Below are 26672 nucleotides of genomic sequence, written 5' to 3'. Positions count from 1 at the left end.
CATGTGGCCCAGCAATCTCAACATCTGCCGAGCTGTGATCTGCTGGGACGCTCGCACCCGCGAGACGAGGGACAACAAGTTGTTGGCCCTCGTCTCTGGGAGACAGGCGCGAGCCGTCCGAGAGTCCAGCAGGGCTCCTATGAATTCGAGTTTCTGTACTGGGAGAAGATGGGACTTTGGATAATTTATCACAAACCCCAGTAGCTCCAGGAGGCGAATAGTCATCTGCATGGACTGCAGGGCTCCTGCCTCGGATGTGTTCTTCACCAGCCAATCGTCGAGATATGGGAACACGTGCACCCCCAGCCTGCGAAGTGCCGCTGCTACTACAGCTAGGCACTTTGTGAACATCCTGGGCACAGAGGCGAGCCCAAAGGGTAGCACACAGTACTGGAAGTGGCGTGTGCCCAACTGAAATCGCAGATACTGTCTGTGAGCTGGCAGTATCGGGATGTGTGTGTAGGCATCCTTCAAGTCCAGAGAGCATAGCCAATCGTTTTGCTGAATCATGGGGAGAAGGGTGCCCAGGGAAAGCATCCTGAACTTTTCTTTTACGAGATATTTGTTCAGGGCCCTTAGGTCTAGGATGGGACGCATCCCCCCTGTTTTCTTTTCCACAAGGAAGTACCTGGAATAGAATCCCAGCCCTTCTTGCCCGGATGGCACGGGCTCGACCGCATTGGCGCTGAGAAGGGCGGAGAGTTCCTCTGCAAGTACCTGCTTGTGCTGGAAGCTGTAGGATTGAGCTCCCGGTGGACAATTTGGAGGTTTTGAGGCCAAATTGAGGGTGTATCCTTGCCGGACTATTTGCAGAACCCACTGATTGGAGGTTATGAGAGGCCACCTTTGGTGAAAAGCTTTCAACCTCCCCCCGACCGGCAGGTCGCCCGGCACTGACACTTGGATGTCGGCTATGCTCTGCTGGAGCCAGTCAAAAGCTCGCCCCTTGCTTTTGCTGGGGAGCCGCGGGGCCTTGCTGAGGCGCACGCTGCTGACGAGAGCGAGCGCGCTGGGGCTTAGCCTGGGCCGCAGGCTGTCGAGAAGGAGGGTTGTACCTACGCTTGCCAGAAGAGTAGGGAACAGTCCTCCTTCCCCCAAAAAATCTTCTACCTGTAGAGGTAGATGCTGAAGGCTGCCGGCGGGAGAACTTGTCGAATGCGGTATCCCGCTGGTGGAGATGCTCTACCACCTGCTCGACTTTCTCTCCAAAAATATTGTCCGCACGGCAAGGCGAGTCCGCAATCCGCTGCTGGAGTCTATTTTCCAGGTCGGAGGCACGCAGCCATGAGAGCCTGCGCATCACCACACCTTGAGCAGCGGCCCTGGACGCACCATCAAAGGTGTCATACACCCCTCTGGCCAGGAATTTTCTGCACGCCTTCAGCTGCCTGACCACCTCCTGAAAAGGCTTGGCTTGCTCAGGGGGGAGAGCATCAACCAAGCCCGCCAACTGCCGCACATTGTTCCGCATGTGTATGCTCATGTAGAGCTGGTAAGACTGGATTTTGGCCACGAGCATAGAGGAATGGTAGGCCTTCCTCCCAAAGGAGTCTAAGGTTCTAGAGTCTTTGCCTGGGGGCGCCGAAGCATGCTCCCTAGAACTCTTAGCCTTCTTTAGGGCCAGATCCACAACTCCAGAGTCGTGAGGCAACTGAGTGCGCATCAGCTCTGGGTCCCCATGGATCCGGTACTGGGACTCGATCTTCTTGGGGATGTGGGGATTACTTAGTGGCTTGGTCCAGTTCGCGAGCAATGTCTTTTTCAGGACATGGTGCAAGGGAACAGTGGACGCTTCCTTAGGTGGAGAAGGATAGTCCAGGAGCTCAAACATTTCAGCCCTGGGCTCGTCCTCCACAACCACCGGGAAGGGGATGGCCGTAGACATCTCCCGGACAAAGGAAGCAAAAGACAGACTCTCGGGAGGAGAAAGCTGTCTTTCAGGAGAGGGAGTGGGATCGGAAGGAAGACCCTCAGACTCCTCGTCAGAGAAATATCTGGGGTCTTCTTCTTCTTCCCACGAGGCCTCACCCTCGGTGTCAGACACAAGTTCACGGACTTGTGTCTGCAACCTCGCCCGGCTCGACTCCGTGGAGCCACGTCCACGATGGGGGCGTCGAGAGGTAGACTCCCTTGCCCGCATCGGCGAAGCTCCCTCCGCCGACGTAGTCGGGGAGCCCTCCTGGGAGGTGGCCGCAGTCGGTACCGCGCCGTCGGGGACCTCACCCCGGGCGATGGGCCAGCCGGCGCCACGCTCGATGGTACCGGAGGCGCAAGCACCGCCGGTACCGGAGGGGTAGGGCGCAACAGCTCTCCCAGAATCTCTGGGAGAACGGCCCGGAGGCTCTCGTTCAGAGCGGCTGCAGAGAAAGGCAGGGAGGTCGATGCAGGCGTCGACGTCAGAACCTGTTCCGGGCGTGGAGGCTGGTCCGGGCTGTCCAGAGTGGAGCGCATCGACACCTCCTGAACAGAGGGTGAGCGGTCCTCTCGGTGCCTATGCCTGCTGGGTGCCGACTCCCTCGGCGACCCAGAGCTCTCGGTGCCGACGCGGGGAGGAGACCGGTGTCGATGCTTCTTCGACTTCTTCCGAAGCATGTCACCGGAGCTCCCCGGCACCGACGAGGAGGACGTAGAATCCATCCGTCGCTTCCTCAGGGCCGAGGTCGAAGCAGGTCGATCCCGGGGGGGCTGTACCGCAGGAGCCCTCAGGGTAGGGGGAGACCCACCCGAAGGCTCACCGCCACCAGCAGGGGAATGGACAGCCCTCACCTGCACTCCACCCGATGCACCACCGTCCGACGACATCAGGAGACGAGGTCCCGGTACCACCGACGTCGATGCAGCTATCCGATGTCTCGGCGCCGATGCAGAGGGCCGATGCCTCGATGCACTCGATGCACTGGCGGCCAAGGATGAAGGTCTGGACGCTGATGACGTCGATGCACACGATGACCCCGGTGCCGATGCCGACGAAGAGCCCGAGAACAAAACGTTCCACTGGGCCAATCTCGCTACCTGAGTCCGCCTTTGTAACAGGGAACACAGACTACAGTTCTGAGGACGGTGCTCGGCCCCCAGACACTGAAGACACGAAGAGTGTCTATCAGTGAGCGAGATTACCCGGGCGCACTGGGTGCACTTCTTGAAGCCGCTGGAAGGCTTCGATGTCATGGGCGGAAAAATCACGCCGGCGAAATCAAAATCCGAAATGACGAATTCGGAGCACCAAAACTCTAAGGGAGAAAAATCTCGACAGAGGCCGAAAAGAGGCCTACCCCGACGACGAAAGAAAACTTACCGGGGCAAAAACTGGAAATATGGGAAGGGGCAAACGAAACCCAAGGGGGTTTCCGGAGCACTTCCCGAACAAATTTAGCACTTTTCCGAAGAAAAAACACGTCTATTTTAAAACGGACGCGCGAGGTCGACTCTCCGGGGCTCGACACGACAAAAACACAGCCGTACCGAGTGCGGACGAAAGAAGACTGGCCGGCTCGAGCCGGTTTCGGGCGGGAAGACGGCCGCGCATGCGTGGTGCGCGCGGGCGCGCGAGGACTAGCAAAGGACTTTGCTAGAGAAGTTTCCGATTGGAGGGGCTGCCGTGGACGTCACCCATCAGTGAGAACAAGCAGCCTGCTTGTCCTCGGAGAAAAATGATATAGGGGGGGTGAGACGATTTCCCTATGAGGAAAGGATAAAGCGGCTAGGGTTCTTCAGCTTGAAGAAAAGACGGCTAAGGGGAGATATGATAGAGGTCTATAAAATGAGTGGAGTGGAATGGGTAGACATGAATCGCTTGTTTACTCTTTCCAAAAATAGTAGGACTAGGGGGGCACGCAATGAAGCTACCAAGTAATAAATTTACAACAAATTGGATAAAATATTTCTTCACTCAACATGTAATTAAACTCTGGAATTTGTTACCAGAGAATGTGGTAAAAGCAGACAGCTTAGCGGGGAGGGTGTTTGGATAACTTCCTAAAAGAAAAGTCCATATGCCATTATTAAGATGAGCTTACTTTTCACAACATAAAGAGGAAAACAGAGCAGACGCCATGAAAGGCGGACTGGCACTGAAGAAAAAAATTGAAATGCGCGCCAAAGAGATTCCCTGTTTGCTAGAAAGAATTCAGCACCTTGAAGGAAGGCAAATAAAAGACCAGAAAAAACAGTCACAGGGAAAAGAAGGTCCAAGTAACCCCCCCTGAGAGAATACTCCCAAAGCTCAGCACACTGCAGGAAGGCTACCAAAGTTACAGGCAGGATTCCAGCGAACTCCCGCCAAGAATTGTTAGGCCATCCCGCCAGAATGAATCTCAAAAGGCAGCTAAGAAAGGCTGCATAGAAAAACAAAATCACTAGCACTAGTGCCCATGAAGGACAGCACGAAAAAAAACAATGCTCTGAAAATCTTATGGGGGGTCATTTTTCTCTAGTTTTTTTTTTTTTTGTGAACATCCTGGCGGGCAGGAAACTAGTGCCACTGAACTAGGGGATGTCCCAGTAGAAAATAATGGGAACCAAAGGAATGCCATTTTGCTAAAGCTAGAACCAAGTGCAACAGAAAGAAAACCCTGGGGGGAAAAAAAAATCTCCAAGTCCAGACATATACCCATCCAGGAAAAACCACAGGAACACCGAGGGTGCACTAGTTCAGCCCTGGAAAGGAAAAGAAAGGCAGATACTTGCTGTGCTGTAATGTGCTTCCAGGACTTCAGATGAACTGCAATAGATGAGCCTCGCAACATTCCCCAAGAAGCCACAGAGCACAGGGATGAAGCTGGGGTATCACTGGGTGTCACACCAGCTAAATGATACCCGGATAGCGGGTTTTATCTAGCTCAAGCTCAATTTTTCAGGTTATCAGCTATAACCCCCAACTGCCACAGGGAGACCAGGAAAAGCCAGCCAGGCACCAGACACAGCTGCATAATCCGTCTACCATCCGATAGGAGATAGAGAAAATACTGAACATTCCAGGCTGCAGGATACCAATAAGAGGCAAAATACTTGGAACTATTTTCTGTCTCCTTCTGCTAGTGGATGTCCATAACCCATTGGTCTAGACTGGTCTGGTATTGATGACAAGGAAGAAGCAATATAAGGTGAAATTAGGCCTTACCTGCTAATTTTCTTTCCTCTAGACCCTCCAGCCCGGTCAAGATGCTTGGGTTATGCACTCCTACCAGCAGAGGGAAACTCAGAACACTAAAACTGTAACAATGTATAAGCCACCTGCCAACCCCCAAGCAACCAGTAAATCAGTAACAAAGCAGAAAAGAACAATCAAACACATAAAACGAATACACAGAACCCTGTACTCAGAACTCAAAACAGATACGAATGTGCTTCTGTCGACCAAATGCCAAAGCGCTGCGGTCCGCCCCTGACAACGCAGAGGCTACTACCACTGAACTTCAGAAAACGAGAAATACAGAACTAAAGACCTATCAGCCATAGCAACCCTGAGACACAAAACCAAAACCAGTCTGCAGACCACACTAGACTAAAACATACCGGGTGGGTTCTTGACCGGTCTGGAGCGTCTAGAGGAAAGAAAATTAGCAGGTAAGGCCTAATTTCACCTATATATGTGAGTGACATTGCCGAAAGGTTAGAAGGTAAAGTTTGCCTATTTGCGGATGATACTAAGATTTGTAACAGAGTGGACACCCAGGAGGGAGTGGAAAACATGAAAAAGGATCTGCAGAAGCTAGAAGAATGGTCTAAGGTTTGGCAATTAAAATTCAATGCGAAGAAATGCAAAGTGATGCACTTTGGGAGTAGAAACCCACAAGAGACTTATGTGTTAGGCGGTGAGAGTCTGATATGTACTGAGGGGGAGAGGGATCTTGGGGTGATAGTATCCGAGGATCTGAAGGCAACGAAACAGTGTGACAAGGCGGTGGCCGTAGCGAGAAGGTAGCTAGGCTGTATAGAGAGAGGTGTGACCAGCAGAAGGGAAGTGTTGATGCCCCTGTACAAGTCGTTGGTGAGGCCCCACCTGGAGTATTGTGTTCAGTTTTGGAGGCCGTACCTTGCGAAGGATGTAAAAAAAAATTGAAGCAGTGCAAAGAAAAGCTACGAGATTGGTATGGGATTTGCGTTCCAAGACGTATGAGGAGAGACTTGCTGACCTGAACATGTATATCCTGTAGGAAAGGAGGAACAGGGGTGATATGATACAGACGTTCAAATATCTGAAAGGTACTAATCCGCAAACAAATCTTTTCCAGAGATGGGAAGGCGGTAGAACAAGAGGACATGAAATGAGATTGAAGGCTCAAAAAAGATGTCAGGAAGTATTTTTTCACAGAGAGAGTGATGGATGCTTGGAATGCCCTCCCACGGGAGGTGGTGGAGATGAAAACAGTAACTGAATTCAAACATGTGTGGGATATACATAAAGGAATCCTGTGCAGAAGGAATGGATCCTCAGGAGCTTAGCCGAAATTGTGTGGCCGAGCCGGTGGAGGGGAAGAGGGGTTGGCGGTTGGGAGGCGAGGATAGTGGTGGGCAGACTTATACAGTCTGTGCCAGAACCAGTGGTGGGAGGCGGGTCTGGTGGTTGGGAGGCGGGGAATAGTGCTGGGGAGACATATATGGTCTGTGCCAGAACCAGTGGTGGGAGGCGGGGCTGGTGGTTGGGTGGAGGGGATAGTGCTGGGCAGACTTATACGGTCTGTGCCCTGAAAAAGACAGGTACAAATCAAGGTAATGTGTACACATATGAGTTTATCTTGTTGGGCAGAATGGATGGACCGTGCAGGTCTTTTTCTGCCGTCATCTACTATGTTACTATGTTACCTTCCTCAGCAACCCTCCAGACCGGTCAAGACGCTTGGGAAGTACCAAAGCAGTAAATAGTCTAAGGGCGGGAACCCCGAAAACCAGAGAACTTCCGCACCATAACTCGCATCCTCTCTAGCCTGCACATCAATCCTATAATGCTTCACAAAAGAATGCAGAGAGGACCAGACAGCCGCTCTGCAAATATCTTGGAGGAACTACTTTCAGCCCAGGAGGAAGCCACCCCCCCGAGTAGAATGTGCCTCAAGTACCAAAGGCACCTCACGCCCCTTGAGCAAGTATGCCGAAGAAACTGCCTCTTTCAACCATCTAGATGTTGTTTTAGAAGCTGCAGCACCCTTCTTAGGCAAAGAAATGTCCTGATTCACATGAAAAGAGGAAACCACCTTAGGCAAAAAGGATGGAACGGGTTCAGGGACACCTTTTCCTTAGAAAAAGTCAAAAAAGGAGCACGACAGGACAAAGCCTGCAACTCCGAAATCCGCCGAGCCGAAGCAATAGCCACCAAAAACATCGTCTTCAGAGTGAGATCCTTAAAAGTACTCGAAACCAACGGATCAAAGGGGAAACCCACCAACACCAGATTCAAATCCCACGGAGGAACCACCTGACACCGCGGCAGACGAATCAACTTCACGCCCCGCAAAAAAAGAACCACGTCCAGAGAAGAGGCCAAGGATACACCTGTATCTTCCCCCGGAAACAAGCCAAAGCTGCCACCTGTACCTTCAAAGAGGAAAGAACGAGACCTCTATCCACACCATCTTGCAAAAATTCCAGAACCGAAATGCGCCAAGGAGAATAAGAACGCTCCTGACACCAATTTTCAAAAATTCGCCACACGCGAACATAAGCGACGGAGGTGGACCGTTTACGGGACTGCAACATAGTATCGATTACTCTGGACGAAAACCCTTTCTTCCACAACCTGTTCCTCTCAAGAGCCAAGCCGTAAGCGAGAACGGAGACAGATCGGGTATCACTATGGGGCCTTGCACTAACAATACCGACTCCTCCAGAGACAGTGGACCCCTAACTGCCAGACGCACTAGATCTCCGTACCACGGCCGACTAGGCCAATTTGGAGCTACCAGAATCACCGTGCCTAAGTGCTGTTCTATTCTCTGAACTACACGACCTACCAGGGCCCAAGGAGGAAACACGTATAACAGCTGTTGAGGAGGCCATGGAAGCACCAGGGCGTCGATCCCCTCGGACCACGGATCCCGACGACGACTGAAAAACCGGGGCACCTGAGCATTGGCGGACATCGCCGTGGTCCATCACAGGCAGACCCCACTCCATCACCAGACGATGAAACAGCGGACAATGAAGCGACCACTCTCCAGGGTCCAATGTGTATCTGCTCAGAAAATCTGCGCTCACGTTGTCCACGCCGACCACGTGACCTGCTGAGAGACACTGCAGATGAACTTCCGCCCAACGCATTAGCTCCGCTGTCTCCTTGGCGACCACCCCACTCTTCGTGCCCCCTTGATGATTGACATATGCGACAGTCGTGGCATTGTCGGGCAGAACCCGGACTGCCTTGCCGCCTAGAAGATACTGAAGAGCCTGGAGAGCCAAACGGCTCGCCCGCGTTTCCAGACGATTGATGGACCATCTGGCCTCCAACAACGACCAACGGCCCTGGACCACCTGTCCGAGGCAATGGGCCCCCCCAACCTCCCAGACTGGCATCTGTGGTGAGAACAATCTAGTCCGGAGGATCCAAGGGCATGCCCTTCTCCAGATTCGGCATGTGAAGCCACTACTGAAGGCTGAGGCGGGGAGCATCCGGCAAAAAGAGTCTCTCCTCCAAATCCTGAGTCTGAGGAGACCAGCAATCCAGCAGGGACGACTGTAACTGCTGCATGTGAGACCGGGCCCACAGAACTACTTCTATCGACGCTGCCATGAGACCCAATACCTGCAGATAAGAGCGAGCTGAAGGAAGTCTCTTGGAGCAAAGCTGATGAAACAGAGCCTGCATCTTGACAATCCGAGCTGACGGTAGGAACACTCGCCCCTTCAATGTGTCGAAACGAACTCCCAGATACTCCAAGGACTGCGACGGAACTAGGTGACTCTTGTCCACGTTCACTACCCAACCGAGCGACTCCAAGAAACTCACCGCTCTCGCGGTCGCCTCTACACTCTCCTGCCTTGACTTGGCTCGAATCAGCCAATCATCGAGATATGGATGGACCAAGATTCCTTGCTTCCTCAGTGCCGCCGCTACGACCACCATAACCTTGGAAAAGGTACGAGGTGCAGTCGCAAGACCGAACGGCAGAGCACAGAATCGAAAATGCTGTCCTAAGACCACAAAACGAAGAAACCGCTGATGCACCGCCCGGATGGGAATATGTAGATAGGCTTCCGACAGATCCAACGAAGTGAGAAACTCCCCAGACTGAACCGCTACGATGACCGAACGCAAAGAGGCTCATTTTCAAAGCACTTAGCCTCCCAAAGTTCCATAGAAACCTATGGAACTTAGCCTCCCAAAGTGCTTTGAAAATATGCCTCAGTGTCTCCATCCAGAAGGAGGGAACCTTCAGCGCCCCGTTGACCCTTTTCAGATCTAAAATAGGCCGGAAGGCACCCTCCTTCTTGGGAAACACGAAATAAATCGAGTAACAACCCGCCCCCCTCTCTGAGGTGGGTACAGGAACCACAGCCCCCAGATCGATCAACCGGAGGGTTTGGCGAATTGCCCTGGCCTTGAGATCAGAGCGACACGGAGATCCCAGAAAAAAAAATCAGGAAGAGGGCCATCGAATTCTAGGGCATACCCATCGCGCACCACTTCGAGCACCCACTGATCCGACGTAATGTGGGTCCACCTCTGGTAAAATTGGCGTAAACGAGCACTCACGCAAACCAGAGGCTGGACCTGCACACCCTCATTGCGAGGCACGCACCAAGGTGGAACCCAACGAAGATGCACCCTGACCTCCCCGGCGGCCTCCACAAAAGGGCTGCGTATGCTGAAAAAAATTGCCCTCTAGGCGCACCATTGGCCCTACCCGGCCTGTACCGCCGAGCATCTCGCAACCCTTGAAGGGGGAGAACACAACTTGGACTTAGAGGCCGCATCTGCGACCCAACCTCAAAGCCAAACAGCCCGATGAGCTCCCACAACCAATGCCATATTTTTTGCCGACGCTCGCAGCAAATCATAAAGAGCATCCACTAAGAAAGAAGAGCCCATCTCCAGCTTGGCTAGTTCCTGCACCCAAGAAGATCTATCCACCGCCAGATCATCAGAGTTTTTCAGCCCAGCGGAAGCAAGCACGAGCTACTAAACCTCCACACACCGAGGCCTGCAGTGACAAGGCGAACAGATCAAAACTACGCCTAATAAAGGATTCCAACTTCCTATCTTGAGGACCCCTGAGAGCAGCCCCCCATCAATAGGAATAGCAGTGGCTTTAGTGAGCAGCGTCACCACCGCATCTACTGTAGGAGACTTTAAGGAGTCCCTATCCTCTTGCGGAAGAGGATAAAGCATCGCCATAGCTCTAGCCACCCTACAAGCAGAATCTGGAGAACACCACTCCTGCATGACCATATCTCTGAGGTCTTTATTCATGGGAAAAGAACGGGAAGATCGGCAAATACCCTTAACCAACGGGTCTACCTGCTTTACCTCCGCCACCATGGTCTCAGGAGAATCAAATTTAAGTGTGGCAACCACCTGATCAATCAATTCAGCCAGCTTATCTCTATGAAAGATCCTCACTACCGAGGGATCTTCACCTGGCAAGGACCCCTCCTCCTCAGTGCAGGTGTCCAAAAGAACATCATCTCCAAGATCACTGCACTCCTCTTCTGAGTGCTGTAAGGACAAAAACTCAGGGTCTTCTGACCACTCTAGACGAGGGCACTTGGCAACTAAGGGACCTGCCCCCTTCTGAAGGTCTGCCTGCTGGGATCCTGACTTCCACACCTGGAACATTGACCAAATAAAATCAGGTGGGAATCCCATGCCCCCTGAGCACTCAGGAGACTAGCCTATATTCTGCCCCTGAAAATTCTGCAACGTCTGAGGCGAAACCGCAGGGCCGGAGGAATCCAAGATGGCAGCGGTTCCCGCCAAAATCTAAACCGCCGCTACAGCACCCGGGAGCAAGGACGTATCAACAGAGCCCGAGCCGACCCCCGGAAACCTCTGCGGACAATACCGGAGGCAGTTTCGGCTCCCCAAGAGCCTGAATTGTGCCCCCGGCGCATCCACACCTCAGCGCACACAGAACCAGCAATGGGACGGTTTCCCTGCCGACATCCCTCAGGGAAGAAAGGAGGTAAGCAACCCAACAGGCAGCAGCGCCCAGACTCACTCTCTCTCACAAACGCACTGCAGCTCTCCCGGTCAGCCCCAAAACTAACAGAGCTTTTTTTTTTTTTTCAACTGGCTTCTTACCTCCCAGCCCACTTGCTAAAAGCTGACAAGGGCTACGGCTCTCAAGGTTCCTGCAATCACACAGGAGCCGAGGCACAGGGCTGACTGCTCAGGAGAGCACAGCAGGGGGAGGGACCCGATCACCGGGTGTGACACCCCAGGGGAAAAACGGAGCCCCACCGGACCCACTTCCCCGAAGCACACAGATTCTAAGTACAGGGTGCTAACCAACAAAAGGCCTAAAACAAATCCCAGGCCTACCAGACCAAATCAACAAATTAAATAGTAAATTGCCTGGACTGGATGGGCACGCATCCAAGGGTACTGAAAATATTTCAGACACGAAATTGCTGATCTGCTGTTAGTAATCTTTAACTTGTCGTTAAAAGTCATCCCTAGTACTTGAAGACTGGAGGGTGGCCAATGTGATGACTTTTAAAAAGGGTTCCGGGGTGATCCGGGAAATTAGACAGGTAAGCCTGACTTCAGTGCCGGCTAAAATAGCGGAAACTATGCTAAAGAATAAAATTACAGAACACATTTATATGGAAAGTCTTGCCTCACCAGTTTACTTCACTTCTTTGAAGACATAAACAAACATGTGGATAAAGGTGAGCCGGATGATAGTGTATCTAGATTTTCAGAAAACTTTTGACAAACGTTCACTTCATGTTTGAGTTCTTTCAGTACCCTGGAAGGTATACCATCCAGTCCAGGTGATTTATCACTAACTTGTCAATTTGGCTCAGTACATCTTCCAAAACCGAAGCAAAGAATTCACTCAAGCTCTCCGCTGTGTCCTCCTTGAGTGCTCCTTTTGCTCTTTCCTGAAACAGGATACTGGGCTAGATGGACCATTGGCATGACCCAGTATGGCTATTCTTATGTTATGTTCTAACAGATCCTCTGATACCACCAGTCACCTAGGTGCTTTCTCCCCTTGTAGTATTTGTGGTAGACTCACCCACGTAAGAGCACAGCTCCAGTCTGTAGAATCTGCTCAGAGGATGTACCTGGAAGAGACAACACATGTATTAAAATAACTTGAGGCAATGTACAAGCACATTAAATACAAAATAAAATGCCATACGTAATGTACCTTGTCAAATGTTCCAATGTACCTTGTCAAAGTCTCCAACTGATCTTTTTGTGGTCAGATTCAAAGGCCTTTATACAGTCCTCATCTTTCTTGGGGTATGAAGGATGGGATTTGATATACTGCCTTTCTGCGGTTTAGCGAATGATACATACCTGTAGCAGGTGTTCTCCGAGGACAGCAGGCTGATTGTTCTCACGACTTGGTTGACGTCCACGGCAGCCCCCACCAACCGGAAGAAAACTTCGCGGGCGGTCCCGCACACAGGGCACGCCCACCGCGCATGCGCGGCCGTCTTCCCGCCCGTGTGCGACCGTTCCCGCTCAGTTGAATGACAAGCAAAAATTATGAAACGCAACTCCAAAGGGGAGGAGGGAGGGTAGGTGAGAACAATCAGCCTGCTGTCCTCGGAGAACACCTGCTACAAGTATGTATCATTCGCTTTCTCCGAGGACAAGCAGGCTGCTTGTTCTCACGACTGGGGTATCCCTAGCTCTCAGGCTCACTCAAAACAAGAACCCAGGTCAATTGAACCTCGCAACAGCGAGGGTATAACAGAAATTGACCTACGAAGAACGACTAACTGAGAGTGCAGCCTGACCAGAATAAATTCGGGTCCTGGAGGGTGGAGTTGGATTTAAACCCCAAACAGATTCTGCAGCACCGACTGCCCGAACCGACTGTCGCGTCGGGTATCCTGCTGGAGGCAGTAATGTGATGTGAATGTGTGGACGGATGACCACGTCACAGCCTTGCAAATCTCTTCAATAGTGGCTGACTTCAAGTGAGCCACCGACGCTGCCATGGCTCTGACACTATGAGCCGTGACATGACCCTCAAGAGTCAGCCCAGCCTGGGCGTAAGTGAAGGAAATGCAATCTGCTAGCCAATTGGAGATGGTGCGTTTCCCGACAGCGACCCCTTTCCTATTGGGGTTAAAAGAAATAAACAATTGGGCGGACTGTCTGTGGGGCTGTGTCCGCTCCAGATAGAAGGCCAATGCTCTCTTGCAGTCCAATGTGTGCAACTGACGTTCAGCAGGGCGGGTATGCGGTCTGGGAAAGAATGTTGGCAAGACAATTGACTGGTTAAGATGGAACTCCGACACCACCTTCGGCAGGAACTTAGGGTGAGTGCGGCGCACTACTCTGTTATGATGAAATTTAGTATACGGAGCATGAGCTACCAGGGCTTGAAGCTCGCTGACCCTACGAGCTGAAGTAACTGCCACCAAGAAAATGACCTTCCAGGTCAAGTACTTCAGATGGCAGGAATTCAGTGGCTCAAAAGGAGGTTTCATCAGCTGGGTGAGGACGACGTTGAGATCCCATGACACTGCAGGAGGCTTGATAGGGGGCTTTGACAAAAGCAAGCCTCTCATGAATCGAACGACTAAAGGCTCTCCAGAGATGGCTTTATCTTCTACACGATAATGGTAAGCACTAATCGCACTAAGGTGATTCCTTACTGAGTTGGTCTTGAGGCCAGACTCTGATAAGTGCAGAAGGTATTCAAGCAGATTCTATGCAGGACAAGAACGAGGTTCTAGGGCCTTGCTCTCACACCAAACGACAAACCTCCTCCACTTAAAAAAGTAACTCTTTTTAGTGGAATCCTTCCTAGAGGCAAGCAAGACACGGGTGACACCCTCAGACAGACCCAAGGAAGCGAAGTCTACGCCCTCAACATCCAGGCCGTGAGAGCCAGAGACTGAAGGTTGGGGTGCAGCAACGCTCCATCGTTCTGCGAAATGAGAGTCGGAAAACACTCCAATCTCCACGGTTCTTCGGAGGACAACTCCAGAAGAAGAGGGAACCAGATCTGACGGGGCCAAAAGGGCGCTATCAGAATCATGGTGCCGTGGTCTTGCTTGAGCTTCAGTAAGGTCTTCCCCACCAAAGGTATGGGAGGATAAGCATACAGGAGGCCGGTCCCCCAATGGAGGAGAAAGGCATCCGACGCTAGCCTGCCGTGTGCCTGTAGTCTGGAACAGAACAGAGGCAGCTTGTGGTTGGTCTGAGAGGCGAAAAGGTCCACCGAGGGGGTGCCCCACTCTCGGAAGATCTTGCGTACCACTCTGGAATGGAGCGACCACTCGTGCGGTTGCATGACTCTGCTCAGTCTGTCGGCCGGACTATTGTTTACGCCTGCCAGGTATGTGGCTTGGAGGAGCATGCCGAATTGGCAGGCCCAACGCCACATCCCGACGGCTTCCTGACACAGGGGGTGAGATCCGTTGCCCCCCTGCTTGTTGATGTAATACATTGTAACCTGATTGTCTGTCCGGATTTGGATAATTTGACAGGACAGCCAATCTCTGAAAGCCTTCAGTGCGTTCCAGACCGCTCGGAGCTCCAGGAGGTTGATCTGAAAATCCTTTTCCTGGAGGGACCACAGTCCTTGGGTGTGAAGCCCATCGACATGAGCCCCCCAGCCCAGGAGAAATGCATCAGTCGTTAGCACTTTCGTGGGCTGTGGAATTTGGAATGGGCGTCCCAAGGTCAAATTGGTCCGAATGGTCCACCAGTGCAGTGAATTGCGGCAGCTGGTGGAGAGGCGGATGACATATTCTAGATTCCCGGTGGCTTGATACCACTGGGAAGCTAGGGTCCATTGAGCAGATCTCATGTGAAGACGAGCCATGGGAGTCACATGAACTGTAGAGGCCATATGACCCAGAAGTCTCAACATCTGCCGAGCTGTGATCTGCTGAGATGCTCTGGTCTGGGAAGCCAGGGACAGGAGGTTGTTGGCCCTCGCTTCTGGAAGGAAGGCCTGAGCCGTATGAGTATTCAGCAGAGCTCCTATGAATTCCAGAGATTGGGCAGGCTGGAGATGGGACTTTGGGTAATTTATCACAAACCCCAGCAGCTCCAGGAGGCGAATAGTGCACTGCATGGACCGGAGAGCTCCCGCCTCCGAGGTGTTCTTGACCAGCCAATCGTCGAGATATGGGAACACGTGCACTCCCAGCTTGCGTAGATACGCCGCCACCACCACAAGGCACTTCGTAAACACCCGTGGGGCAGAGGCGAGCCAAAAGGGCAGCACACAATACTGAAAGTGCCGTGTGCCCAGGCGGAATCTGTCTGTGAGCTGGCAGTATCGGGATGTGAGTGTATGCGTCCTTTAAATCCAGGGAACATAGCCAATCGTTTTTCTGAATCATTGGCAGAAGGGTGCCCAAGAAAAGCATCCTGAACTTTTCTTTGACCAGGAATTTGTTCAGGCCTCTCAGGTCTAGGATGGGACGCATCCCCCCTGTCTTCTTTTCCACAAGGAAGTACCTGGAATAGAATCCCTGCCCTTCCTGCCCGGGTGGTACGGGCTCGACCGCATTGGCGCTGAGAAGGGCGGAGAGTTCCTCTGCAAGTACCTGCTTGTGATGGGAGCTGAAGGACTGAGCTCCCGGAGGACAATTTGGTGAAAGGGAGGCCAAATTCAGGGCGTATCCGCACCGCACTATTTGGAGAACCCACTTGTCGGAGGTTATAAGAGGCCACCTTTGGTGAAAAAATTTTAACCTCCCTCCGACCGGCAGATCGTCCGGTTCGGACACTTTGAGGGCGGCTATGTTCCCATGGATCCAGTCAAAAACCCGTCCCCGGTTTTTGCTGTGGAGGCACTGGGGGCTGCTTAGGCGCACGATGTTGACGGGAACGAGTGCGCTGGGACTGTCCCTTTGCCTGACGAGGCCTTCGGGCCCGCTGGGTGTACCTACGCTTGGTATAGGCGTAGGGCGCAGCCTGCCGAGCCCGGGAAAAACGTCCACCTGCGGATGCTGAAGGCGCCCGGTGGGAGAGCTTGTCGAGGGCGGTTTCCCGCTGATGCAGCTGGTCCACCAGCTGCTCGACCTTCTCGCCAAAAATATTATCCCCCCGGCAAGGGACGTCGGCCAGTCTCTGCTGGGTGCGGTTGTCCAGGTCAGAGGCACGCAGCCATGACAGCCTGCGCATCACTATACCTTGGGCCGCAGCACGAGATGCCACGTCACAGGTGTCATAGATACCCCTGAACAGGAACTTTCTGCACGCCTTCAACTGCCTGACCACCTCCTGAAAAGGCCTGGACTGCTCCGGCGGGAGCTTGTCAACCAGGTCCGCCAGTTGCTTCACATTATTCCGCATGTGGATGCTCGTGTAGAGCTGGTAAGACTGGATGCGGGTCACGAGCATGGAAGATTGGTAGGCCTTCCTCCCAAACGAGTCCAGAGTGCGAGACTCCCGCCCCGGGGGCGCCGAGGCGGTATCCCTCGAACTCCGTGCCCTCTTGAGAGCAGAGTCCACGACCGCCGAGTCATGAGGCAATTGGGGCCGCATTAACTCTGGGTCCGAGTGGATTCTGTATTGGGACTCTGCTTTCTTGGGGATGGTGGGATTAGATAGTGGTCTCAACCAGTTCCGAAGCAGTGTCTCTTTGAGGACATTGTGCAACGGCACCGTGGAGGACTCTCTAGGTGGTGATGGATAGTCGAGGACCTCGAGCATCTCAGCCCTCAGCTCATCCACAGAGACCACAGGAAAGGGAATGCAAATAGACATATCCCTGACGAAGGAGGCAAAGGAGAGGCTCTCAGGTGGCGAGAGCTTTCTCTCTGGTGAAGGAGTGGGGTCGGAGGGAAGGCCCACAGACTCCTCTGAGGAGAAATATCTGGGGTCCTCCTCCTCCCCCCACGAGGCCTCTTCCTCGGTGTCGGACATGAGCTCGTGCAGCTCAGTCCTCAACCGGGCCCGGCTCGACGTCGAGGCACCGAGGCCTCGGTGGCGTCGTCGAGCGGTGGACTCCCGCGCCAGCGGGGATGAAGCTCCCTCCATCGACGTTGACTCCACCTGTGTGGCGGTCGAGACCGGCGCCGCAAGCGGCGTCGAAGGCCTCGGCACCGGGCTAGAGCACGCCGGCGCCACAGTCAACGGCGCCGAGGGCGCAAGCACCCCCGGCGCAGTCTGGCGCATCAGCCCTTCCAGAATCCCCGGAAGGATGGCTCGGAGGCACTCGTCCAGGCCCGCTGTCGGGAAAGGCGAGGGGGCCGGTAGAGGCGTCGGTGCCGGAAGCTGTTTGGGTCCAGGAGACTGCACCGAAGTGCTGGCACCCTGACGTGGCGGTACCTCTATGACAGAGGGGGACCTCTCCTATCGACGCTGCCGCTTCCTCGGCGCCGGGAGCCAGATGCGTCGTGGGCAACCGATGACGGTGCTTCTTCGCCTTTTTGCGGTGCCCGTCATCGGCACTCGGTGGAACTGAGGAGGAGGAAGTCGATCCCCCTCGGCCTCAGGGATCGGGTCCGACAGGGTTCGGTCCCGAGGGCCCTGGGTAGAGGGAGTGACCGGGGCCGATTGCCCACGCGGCCTCTCACCCCTGCCTTCACCGGGGGACCGGCGGGGCGACGGGACCTGTGCTCCTGGGGTCGATGCCATCGGTGCCGATTTTGTGGCCATCGATACCGGTACCGAAGAACCGGCCGTCAATACCGATGCCGTCGAAGTCGAGGGGCCGGGGCAAGTTCCAAAAAGACGGTCCCGAAGAACTTGCCTCACTACCTGTGTCCGTTTCCGGAGACCGAGACACAAAGTACACGTCTTGGTATCGTGCTCCGGCCCGAGGCACTGGAGGCACCAAGCGTGAGTGTCGGTCTGCGAGATATGCCGGCCGCACCGACCACACTTTTTAAATCCACTCGGGACCTTCGAGGACATCGACGGAAAAATCGCGTCGGCGAAGTCAAAGTCGTCGATGGTGGCGGTAAAATTCACACCTCGAAAATAAATCGACCGCGCGGCCACAAGGCCGCAACGCGACGCCCCCGCTAAGAGACGAGGGAAAACAAAGTTCAGCGTTTTTTTGTGGGTTTTTTTTTAAACTAAATAGAAAAACGGAGAACAACGAAAAAGAGAAAATTCGCGACGAAAGCGCGATCCGGTTTCCGGGGCTGACAGAGAGACGAACACGGCTCTCTCCAGCGCGGAAAAGAAAAGACTGAGCGGGAACGGTCGTGCACGAGCGGGAAGACAGCCGCGCATGCGCGGTGGGCGTGCCCTGCGTGCGGGACCGCCCGCGAAGTTTTCTTCCGGTTGGTGGGGGCTGCCGTGGACGTCAACCCAGTCGTGAGAACAAGCAGCCTGCTTGTCCTCGGAGAAACATATTATATATAGGTACTTATTTTGTACCTGGGGCAATGGAGGGTTAAGCAACTTGCCCAGAGTCAGAAGGAGATAAAGTGGGAAACGAGCCTGGTTCTCAGGCCGCTGCACTAACCATTAGGCTACTCCTCCACTATTGACCTCTATCAGTGGTCTCCAACGCATGTTTCCCAAAGTCCTCCGCTGTGGCCCTCAATATGCTGTGCTGGGAAACAATACGTAGACATAAGGATCTCATTAATGATATTTGCCACAGTTATATTTGCTACAGCTGACAAGCCACAGTTAATTGAGATTTTTAAATATATTCTCTCTGTGTTGTAGAATCAGTATTTCATGTTTAATAATCTCTTGCTATATTAACTGCAATCTCTCTTAATTTGTTACTCAGGTGTCTCACTTATGATATTTGCTATTGTTGACAAGCCAAAATAAAGTGAGATTTTTAAATATTGCTTCACTCAACGTGTAACTAAACTCTGGAATTCATTGCCGGAGAAAGTATTAAAAACAGTTAGCTTAGCAGGGTCTAAAAAAGGTTTGGATAGCTTTCTAGAGTAAGAGTCCATAGAACCATTATTAAAATGTACTTGTGGAAAGTCCACTGCTTATTTCTAGGATAAGCAGAATAAAATGCATTGTACTGTTTTGGGATCTTGCCAGGTACTTGTGACCTGGATTGGCCACTGCTGGAAACAAGATGCTGGGCTTGATGGATCTTCGGTCTATCCCAGTATGATAATACTTATGTACATGTTGTACAATCAATATTAGTATTAATGTTTAATACCTGGTCTAAACAAGCAGGTAAACTTAGCAGTATATACCTAGTATTGGCTTATATATATAAGCTTGAAATATTTTGGTGGCCCTCACAGCTTTCTTACATTCACTCTGCAGCCCTTTACATGAAAGATCGGAGCCCACTGACCTATATGCTGCTTGTGACACTGTTGATCACATCCTACTCCTTCTTATTCTGTCCTCACTTACATCTCAGGACTCTGTTGTATCTTGTTTTTCTTATCTCTGGTGGATCTTCTGCCTCCTCCGCTATCCCACTATCAGTCGGTAGACCTCAGGGTTTTGTCTTGGGACTTCTTTTCTCCATCTATACTTCTTCCCTTGGTGCTCTGATCTTCTCCCATGGTTTTCAGTATCATCTTTATGCTGACTCCCCCCAGATCTACCTCTCCATACCAGAAATTTCAGCAGGAATCCAGGCCAAATCTTAGCTTGTCCGTCTTACCACCATCTGAAACTGAACATGGCTAAGACCGAGCTTCTTATCTTTTCCCCTAAACCCACTGCCTGTCCCCATGTGCTCCGTCTCTGTGGATAAAGTCACATCCTCCTCATCTCTTAACCTTGGTGTCATCTTTGACTCCTCTCTTTTCTGCACTTCTTCGATTACTCCTGCCCTACACCGACCTCTGGTACAACTTCACTATCCTCTACTTCAAAAGATACTCCATCAAGATCAACCAGCCCGATATGGAGAACACAAGATCAATAGATGGATTTGGGTAAAACTGAGGCTAGCCTACAGAGATGCCGTCATCTTTTCATTAAAGGTTTACAATTCTAGGTTTAGATAGGACGCAGAATCCTGATAAAATATTTATGATTGCCCTACCCCTAATGGCAGGATACTTATATGTGATGTGGTGGGATAGGCTGCATGTGTTCTAAGCTGGGACAGGAAGACCTTTCTGTAATTTAGTTTATATTTTGATGCGCCGTTGGTTTGGGTCAGTTTATTAGACAAATTCATGAGATGAGCATCTATCAGGCATAAAATACTCATGACACGGCTCTGCATTTGCCTCGTGGATTGCTTTACCTGCTGTCTTTCTTTATTTTACCTTAATTTGTCTACAAAGTGGCTTCGGTACTTGAAGTGCGATAAGAAAATTGTGATGAAAACCCATCTCTTTTTGGCTCTGCTCTGCTGCATGTACTGTTTTCTTACATTCCTCCCCTTCTGCAAACCCTGGCATTTTCTCTGCACTGCTGTACTTTTCAAAGGTGCTTAAGCAAATCAATAACCTCAATTAGCTTATGGCAAATACATTGGATGAAGTAAAACATTCCCCTGTTTGTTAAGCTGATAGTTGCCCAGGAGCACATAGTTCGGTGTGGAGTATCTTTAAGGAATCCCAAAAGAGAAGTTTCAATAATGGATAAAGAAAGCCAGGAGTGTTTAAGGAGAAACCAAGTGATCCCCGTCAACTTCAAAGCAGCTTATAGATGCAAAAAAAATACAAATTGAAGTATCTTTATACAAATGCTAGAAGCCTTTGGGAGGGGGGGGGGGGGTGTCAGCACCCAAGAAAAAGATCTAGGTGTCATTGTAGACAATATCCAAATCTTCTGCCCAGTGTACGGCGGAGGCCAAAAAGGCAAACAGAATGCTAGCAATTATTAGGGAAGGAATGCAAAATAAGACTAAGAATATTATAATGCCTCTGTATTGCTCCATGCTGTAATCTTGAGTATTGTGTTCAATTCTGGTCCCATATGAGGAAAGGCTAAAGAGGTTAGGGCTCGTCCATAGTCTGCTATTGAGATGGACATGAGGAATGTTGCTACTAATTGGGTTTCTGCCTGGTACTTGTGACCTGGATTGACCACTGTTGGAAGCATTGCTAGATAGACCATTAGTCTGACCCAATACGGCTATTCTTATGTTCTTAAGACAAAACATTTCTGTTCTTCAGCCCTGCAAGGTTATAAGCATACCCAAATACCTATTCAAACAACCCTTCAGTGGACTTGCAAGTTTATTTACTATTCTGGGACTTTTCATCTGGTCCTGGGGCTTTGGTAGCTCCATTCAAACCTCTTCTCTGTAGGCTGAGCCGTCTCTGATCTTGTACTCTTCTGTGGTTAGTTTATAAGGAAGGTGCATTGGTAGGAATCACTCCAGTTCTTGTACGCCATAGTCAGCAACAACTCAATGACCATATGGATTATTTTTAAAGTGAAACTGAAAGCAATGTGAAGTTTCACAAGTGTCTACTGCACAGGAGATTAAGTACCCCCCCCCCCCCCCAAATTCCAAACTGCATTTTATTACATTTGCTTTATGCTTTTTATTTCCCAGTGTGGCTGTCAGGAACTGCACAGAGTAAACGATACAGAGCTCTCTTCATCACAAATTAACCAGATTCATTCTCGGGGAAGGCGGAAGCACCAGGACACACCTGCTTGAAACTTTATGGTGCTGAGTAATGATCTGCCAGCACAACCACCAGTTAGTGTGAGTCATGGCAAGCAATAAACATGCTGGAAAATCTATTTCCTTCTGAGAATGTCACTTGCGATAGGTGAACCTGAGAGAAAGCATCTCTATGAAGTGCTTTTGCAAACCTAGATTCTCCATTTTTACCCCATTAACCCTCCACTGTACCAGATACAAAAAGTTAAGTTTGTAAGCCCAGCAGGACTAGAGAAAGTACCTGCAAATATTGACCAGTATGCTTTGTTTGTAACACAGGAAGGCAGTCTATCAAATCCTTTTACTGGGTGACAGTGTGTGTGTCTGAACATCGGACAGAGTATGTGTACTTGAGTGAGGCGCTTGTCTTGCAGACAAGGTTGTGAATGTAGTTGTTCCACCTCTGCATTCCCAGGATGAAGCGATGCTCCAAGCAGATGTCTTTGCTCTTATCAGTCTGGACTTCGGAAAATCCACTACTTCTAGGTTCAGCAGCATAAAATCTGTCTGGGATCTTGCCAAACTACTTGTGATCTGAACTGGCCACTCTTGGAAGCAGATACTAGACTTGATTGACCTTTGGTTTATGCCAATGCACCCAGTGATCTCAGAACCTGCCCCTTCAGTCCAGAGTCAGACTCTCAGCCCCCCCCCCTTTTGCGAACCTGCAGCCTTGGCCCCTCGCCTCCCCCCAGACTCGCAGCTTTGACCCCCTTCCCCCCAGACCTGCAGCTTTGACCCCCTCCTCTTCCTTGACCCCCCCACCCCCTTCTCCCCCCATCCAGACTCACACTTGACCCCCCCCCTCCTCACGGACCTGCAGCCTTAACCCCACCCCCCTTCAACCCCACCTCCCCCCCGACCTGCTGCCTTAACCCCTCCCCCTTCCTCAACCCCCATCATCTCCCCAGACCTGCAGCTTTGACTCCCTCCTCTTCCTTGACCCCCACCCCCTTCTCCCCCCATTCAGACTCACACTTGACCCCCCCTCCTCACGGACCTGCAGCCTTAACCCCACCCCCCCGACCTGCTGCCTTAACCCCTCCCTCTTCCTCAACCCCCATCATCTCCCCAGACCTGCAGCCTTAACCCCTCCCCCCTCCCAAGACTATCCTAACGAAACTGAAGAGTCACTTCGCACACACAGGCCTGGCGCTCCGCTGACCATCACACATGATCTGTTCTTTCACTCCATCTGCAGCGACCACCTAGTTTACGCGGCTACGGTTCACCTCACACAAAGAACTCACCAGTTCCGCCATGACTGCTCCGCCTCCGGTCCCCCGCGCCGCTCCGCTCGGAAGCCCTCTCTCCTCCATCATCACCACCTGCATCTCCCACAGCTCCCGCTTCCGCCATGGCCGCTGTGTGACTGACAGCAGTACTGCCCCAGGTCCCGACCGGCGCCTCTCTCTCACGCGCCCCACCGAGCGACGGACCAATCAGCGCCGCGCGCGTTACTTAACCGACCAATGGCCGTTGCCCGCCATGCCCGGCGCGCGACCGACAAACCAATCGCCGCGACGCGTCCTCCATGGTAGCGCGCGGCCGCCCAATCTACAATTACTTCCCGGTGCAGCCTCCCAGCCAACTTCCCGCGCACAGCTTTTTTTTTTTTTAACAAGTAATGATACGCAGCTCTTGTTAGTTAGCCGCGCGCAGCTTTAAAACTATCATTGAATGAGGTCGGGCTTTGTGCGCACGCTCACACCAGTAAACAGTCGCCTGCAGCACTTCCGCTTCCTCATGCCTTGTTTTCCATGGACAGGATCTTCTAGCCACACCTCTGAATATACGGCACGATGACGTGCGTGACCTGGCTATCCAATAGGAATGCTTAAAAAGTAAAAGCCATAAAGTTAGCGCATTCCCGCCCAGATATGCACTATAAATACCGTATGACATGAGCCCACCCATCAGTTTTATTTTTTCCGCGCTGACAGAGCGACTTGGTAATTTTTCTTTTCAGTCAGTTAAACATTGGTAATATCTCACAAAACACAGGATTTGAGGATTGTGCGACTTGCACACAAAAATGGCTCGATTTTTGCGCGTTGACGTTATTAAGTAAGTTCTCTAACCAAATATTTACCAGTTCCTCAGCGACCCTCCAGACCGGTCAAGACGCGTGGGTTATGTACTCCTACCAGCAGAGGGAGACTGAGAAAACACTGAGCTTTGAACACTGACTATATAACCTGTGCAGTACATACAATAGCCAGTATTTTCTCAGTCTCGGCAGAGGTAGAAGGACAGCCTGTGCAGTCTTCAATAGTCTGGTGAGGTAGCTTTGATTTTAGGGATTAAGGATTTTGGTTTTCTTTCAGGAGATTTCTATCCTTTAAGTACCCTGTACGTGGTTGGCCAAAAAAAAAAAGTGCTTTGGGGCCCTGGGTCCGGTGGGGCCCAGTAGTTCCCCCTGGGGTGTCACACCTGCTTTGTCGGGTCCCTCCCCCTGTGCTGCTCTCCAGTACTGTGTTACTGGCAGCTTTGTGCCTTGGCTGCTTTCTGTGTACTGCAGCCTTGAGAGCCTTTCAATTTTCAGCTGCCAGAATTGTCTTCTGTCTCTTTAAGGGAGATATATTTATTTATTTGGTATGGAACGAACGGGAGTTCTTTTCCGTCCTAGGAACGAGAGAGCAGTGTTTTTGGAGCTTGTCTGACATTGGGGCCGGTACGGGGAAGCGCTGGCTTTACCTTTGTAGTTATGGCGGGCAAATTACTCTGTTGTCGCGCGTGCTCGCGCCGGGGCATCGAATCAACGGGCGGTCAGTGTCGGCTGTGCGGTGAGCCCAAACGTTTGGAGGCAGTTCCCCCGGAGTTAACCGCGGAAGTCCCGGTGGTATTGGCGGCCCCTTTAGCAGCGGCAACTCAGGTGGGTCCGGCAGCGGCGCTTTCAGTTTTGGCGGGAACGGCCGCCATTTTGAATTCAGCGTGTTCTGCAGAGGTTTCTGTGGTTGAGCCAGTTGCCCCCATGGGGACACACAAAGTGCCTAATGAGGGTCCAGGAGGGGTTAGCTTTCCTCCAGAGTTTGTATGGACTCTTTTCCAGGCTTGGAAATCGGGCCCCCCCCCCAGGGAGTGGAGGGGGTTAGTCCCATGCTGCTGTTTTTAATCCCCCCCCCTTATAGACCTCTTTCTGACTCCGTCACACGGGGGACTAAAGGTACTTATTTCATATATCAGGTTCTGTATAGTTTCTCTAACCTCCATTGTCACCCAATCACAAGGGGGTGGCATTAGGAGCCGTAATTGAAAACTAATTCCCATAACTACTGCTTTCTGTCCAAAACTGAGTGTCACTTGTATGTGATCTACCTTGTAGGCTAAATGTTAGGTAAAGAGAAGATAGAATCAATAAAAATAGAGACAGAGATAGGTTTAGATAGATAGGTACATTTTATTTCTTACCCAAACACAAGTCTTCAAGTTGATACAAATACAGACATCAGATTCTGGTTTCAGCCGCACAGGGCTTCGCCGTCTGACAGAAGCTTTGGAGAGGACTCTCAAACTAAGCCAAAATCTCCCCTCTTTTATACTCTATCTTCTCCATAGAAGTGAATGGTGAGATACCTAGCTCCTAATATTTCTCACTTTCTGAGATCATACTTTCCCATGCGATCTGCTATCTGATGTACCCAACTCCTTCCGTTCTCAGCTACTGCTAATTATCAACATGTTTTGGGAAGCGTTGAGATAACAGTTTCACATCTTCCGGCTGCAATACTTTTCATACCTTTCTCATGAACTCTGTATTACCTCTGTATCATTGTATACCAAAACTAATAAGCTCCATTTTATTCATCTGATCTTTCATTACAGATGCTATATTTGATTTAAAAATTGTACCAATTTGTGGCAGGACTCATTGTTCAGACCTGCTTTTTGCAGATTCTCAAATATTAAATCATTTACTTGTTGTTTGGCCTAGTCAGTACTTTTTCAGTTGTTTTAGGCTGCATAGCTTTACCCATCACTATTCCAGTGGTAGATCTAAAGCCAGGCCATATATTAACATTCCCCTCTTCACCCTATCCCATAGGGTGACACCAGGGTTAACGTACCTTGGTACCATCCGTTCCAGAAGGTATTCTATGAGGCCATCAAATTATCTGAGTCTTAAGATCAACTGGTACAATTTGTTTAGTTTTCGGTTGAGACTTACTCAAACCTGTAGCGAGAAATGTTTTTATGAATGGGACTAATCCATGAGCTCATTTACAAAATCCCATGAAATATAGGTATGCGGGTAATAGCAATTTCAGGTGGATCATACTAATAGGCTGTTTAAGGTTGTAGGTATTCAGAATCCTTAAACAGGTCGGGATTCCTGGACCTTACTAGTACTCATCATTGGCATCCAATCATGAGCACTAATAAGTGGATAGCAAGTATGAGGTTGCCTCATACAGCAAAAATGGTCAATCCTAGGAAAATTTATATTAACCAAGGTCATGCATGGATCTTGACATATGCATAATGACCTGGAAGTATGGGAAGCATTGTATATATCCGTTACCCCTCTTGGAGCTTAGTCAAACCTACAGAAAGACATGCAGCTCAAGTAAGCCTACACCAAAGTTAAACAATTGCATAACAGGTTGATACTAACAGAGTTTACATCTACATTATGATATCAGAGCCAGTATTAGGGTTTGATGTTACCCTTGTATCCGAGCAATATCGACTTCAATTTAAATTACATAAACAGAAATGACGGGGAAACTCGTGGAAAAACAATTAGAACAATTAAAGGAAATAATAGGAAAATAAAAATAAAACCTTTTCAATATCTAGACAGGATTGCTGCTAAACTGAAAATAAAACAAAATATGATTCTATAATGTCCATAAACAGCAACAGTAATTCTCAAATTAAGTATCAGTTCTAAAGTTTCTTTCATCGAACATGGTCGAGGCGGTGGAAGCGTTGAAGAATCTGGAAGATCTAACAGGGCTGGATTTTCAGGCTGACTTGCTGAAGGAAGTTGCCGGTCTTGAG

General features: G+C 50.9%; 1 protein-coding gene across 1 annotated transcript in view; it reads right to left on the bottom strand.

Annotated features, from left to right (window-relative positions):
- Positions 1 to 23291, bottom strand: part of BAX (BCL2 associated X, apoptosis regulator) — a 35244-nt gene extending 11953 nt beyond the window's left edge. Inside the window, exons 1-2 of the mRNA XM_030197985.1 lie at positions 22919 to 23291; positions 12180 to 12228 (exon numbers count right to left, since the gene is read on the bottom strand). Coding sequence (XP_030053845.1) covers positions 12180 to 12228; positions 22919 to 23027 — 158 coding nt within the window. The 5' untranslated portion in view covers positions 23028 to 23291. The remainder of the gene's footprint in view (positions 1 to 12179; positions 12229 to 22918) is intronic.
- Between the last annotated feature and the right edge of the window lie 3381 nt (positions 23292 to 26672).

The sequence above is a fragment of the Microcaecilia unicolor genome, chromosome 3, assembly GCF_901765095.1.
Source record: "Microcaecilia unicolor chromosome 3, aMicUni1.1, whole genome shotgun sequence".
Taxonomy (NCBI): domain Eukaryota; kingdom Metazoa; phylum Chordata; class Amphibia; order Gymnophiona; family Siphonopidae; genus Microcaecilia; species Microcaecilia unicolor.
This window is presented reverse-complemented; position numbering and strand designations above follow the sequence as displayed.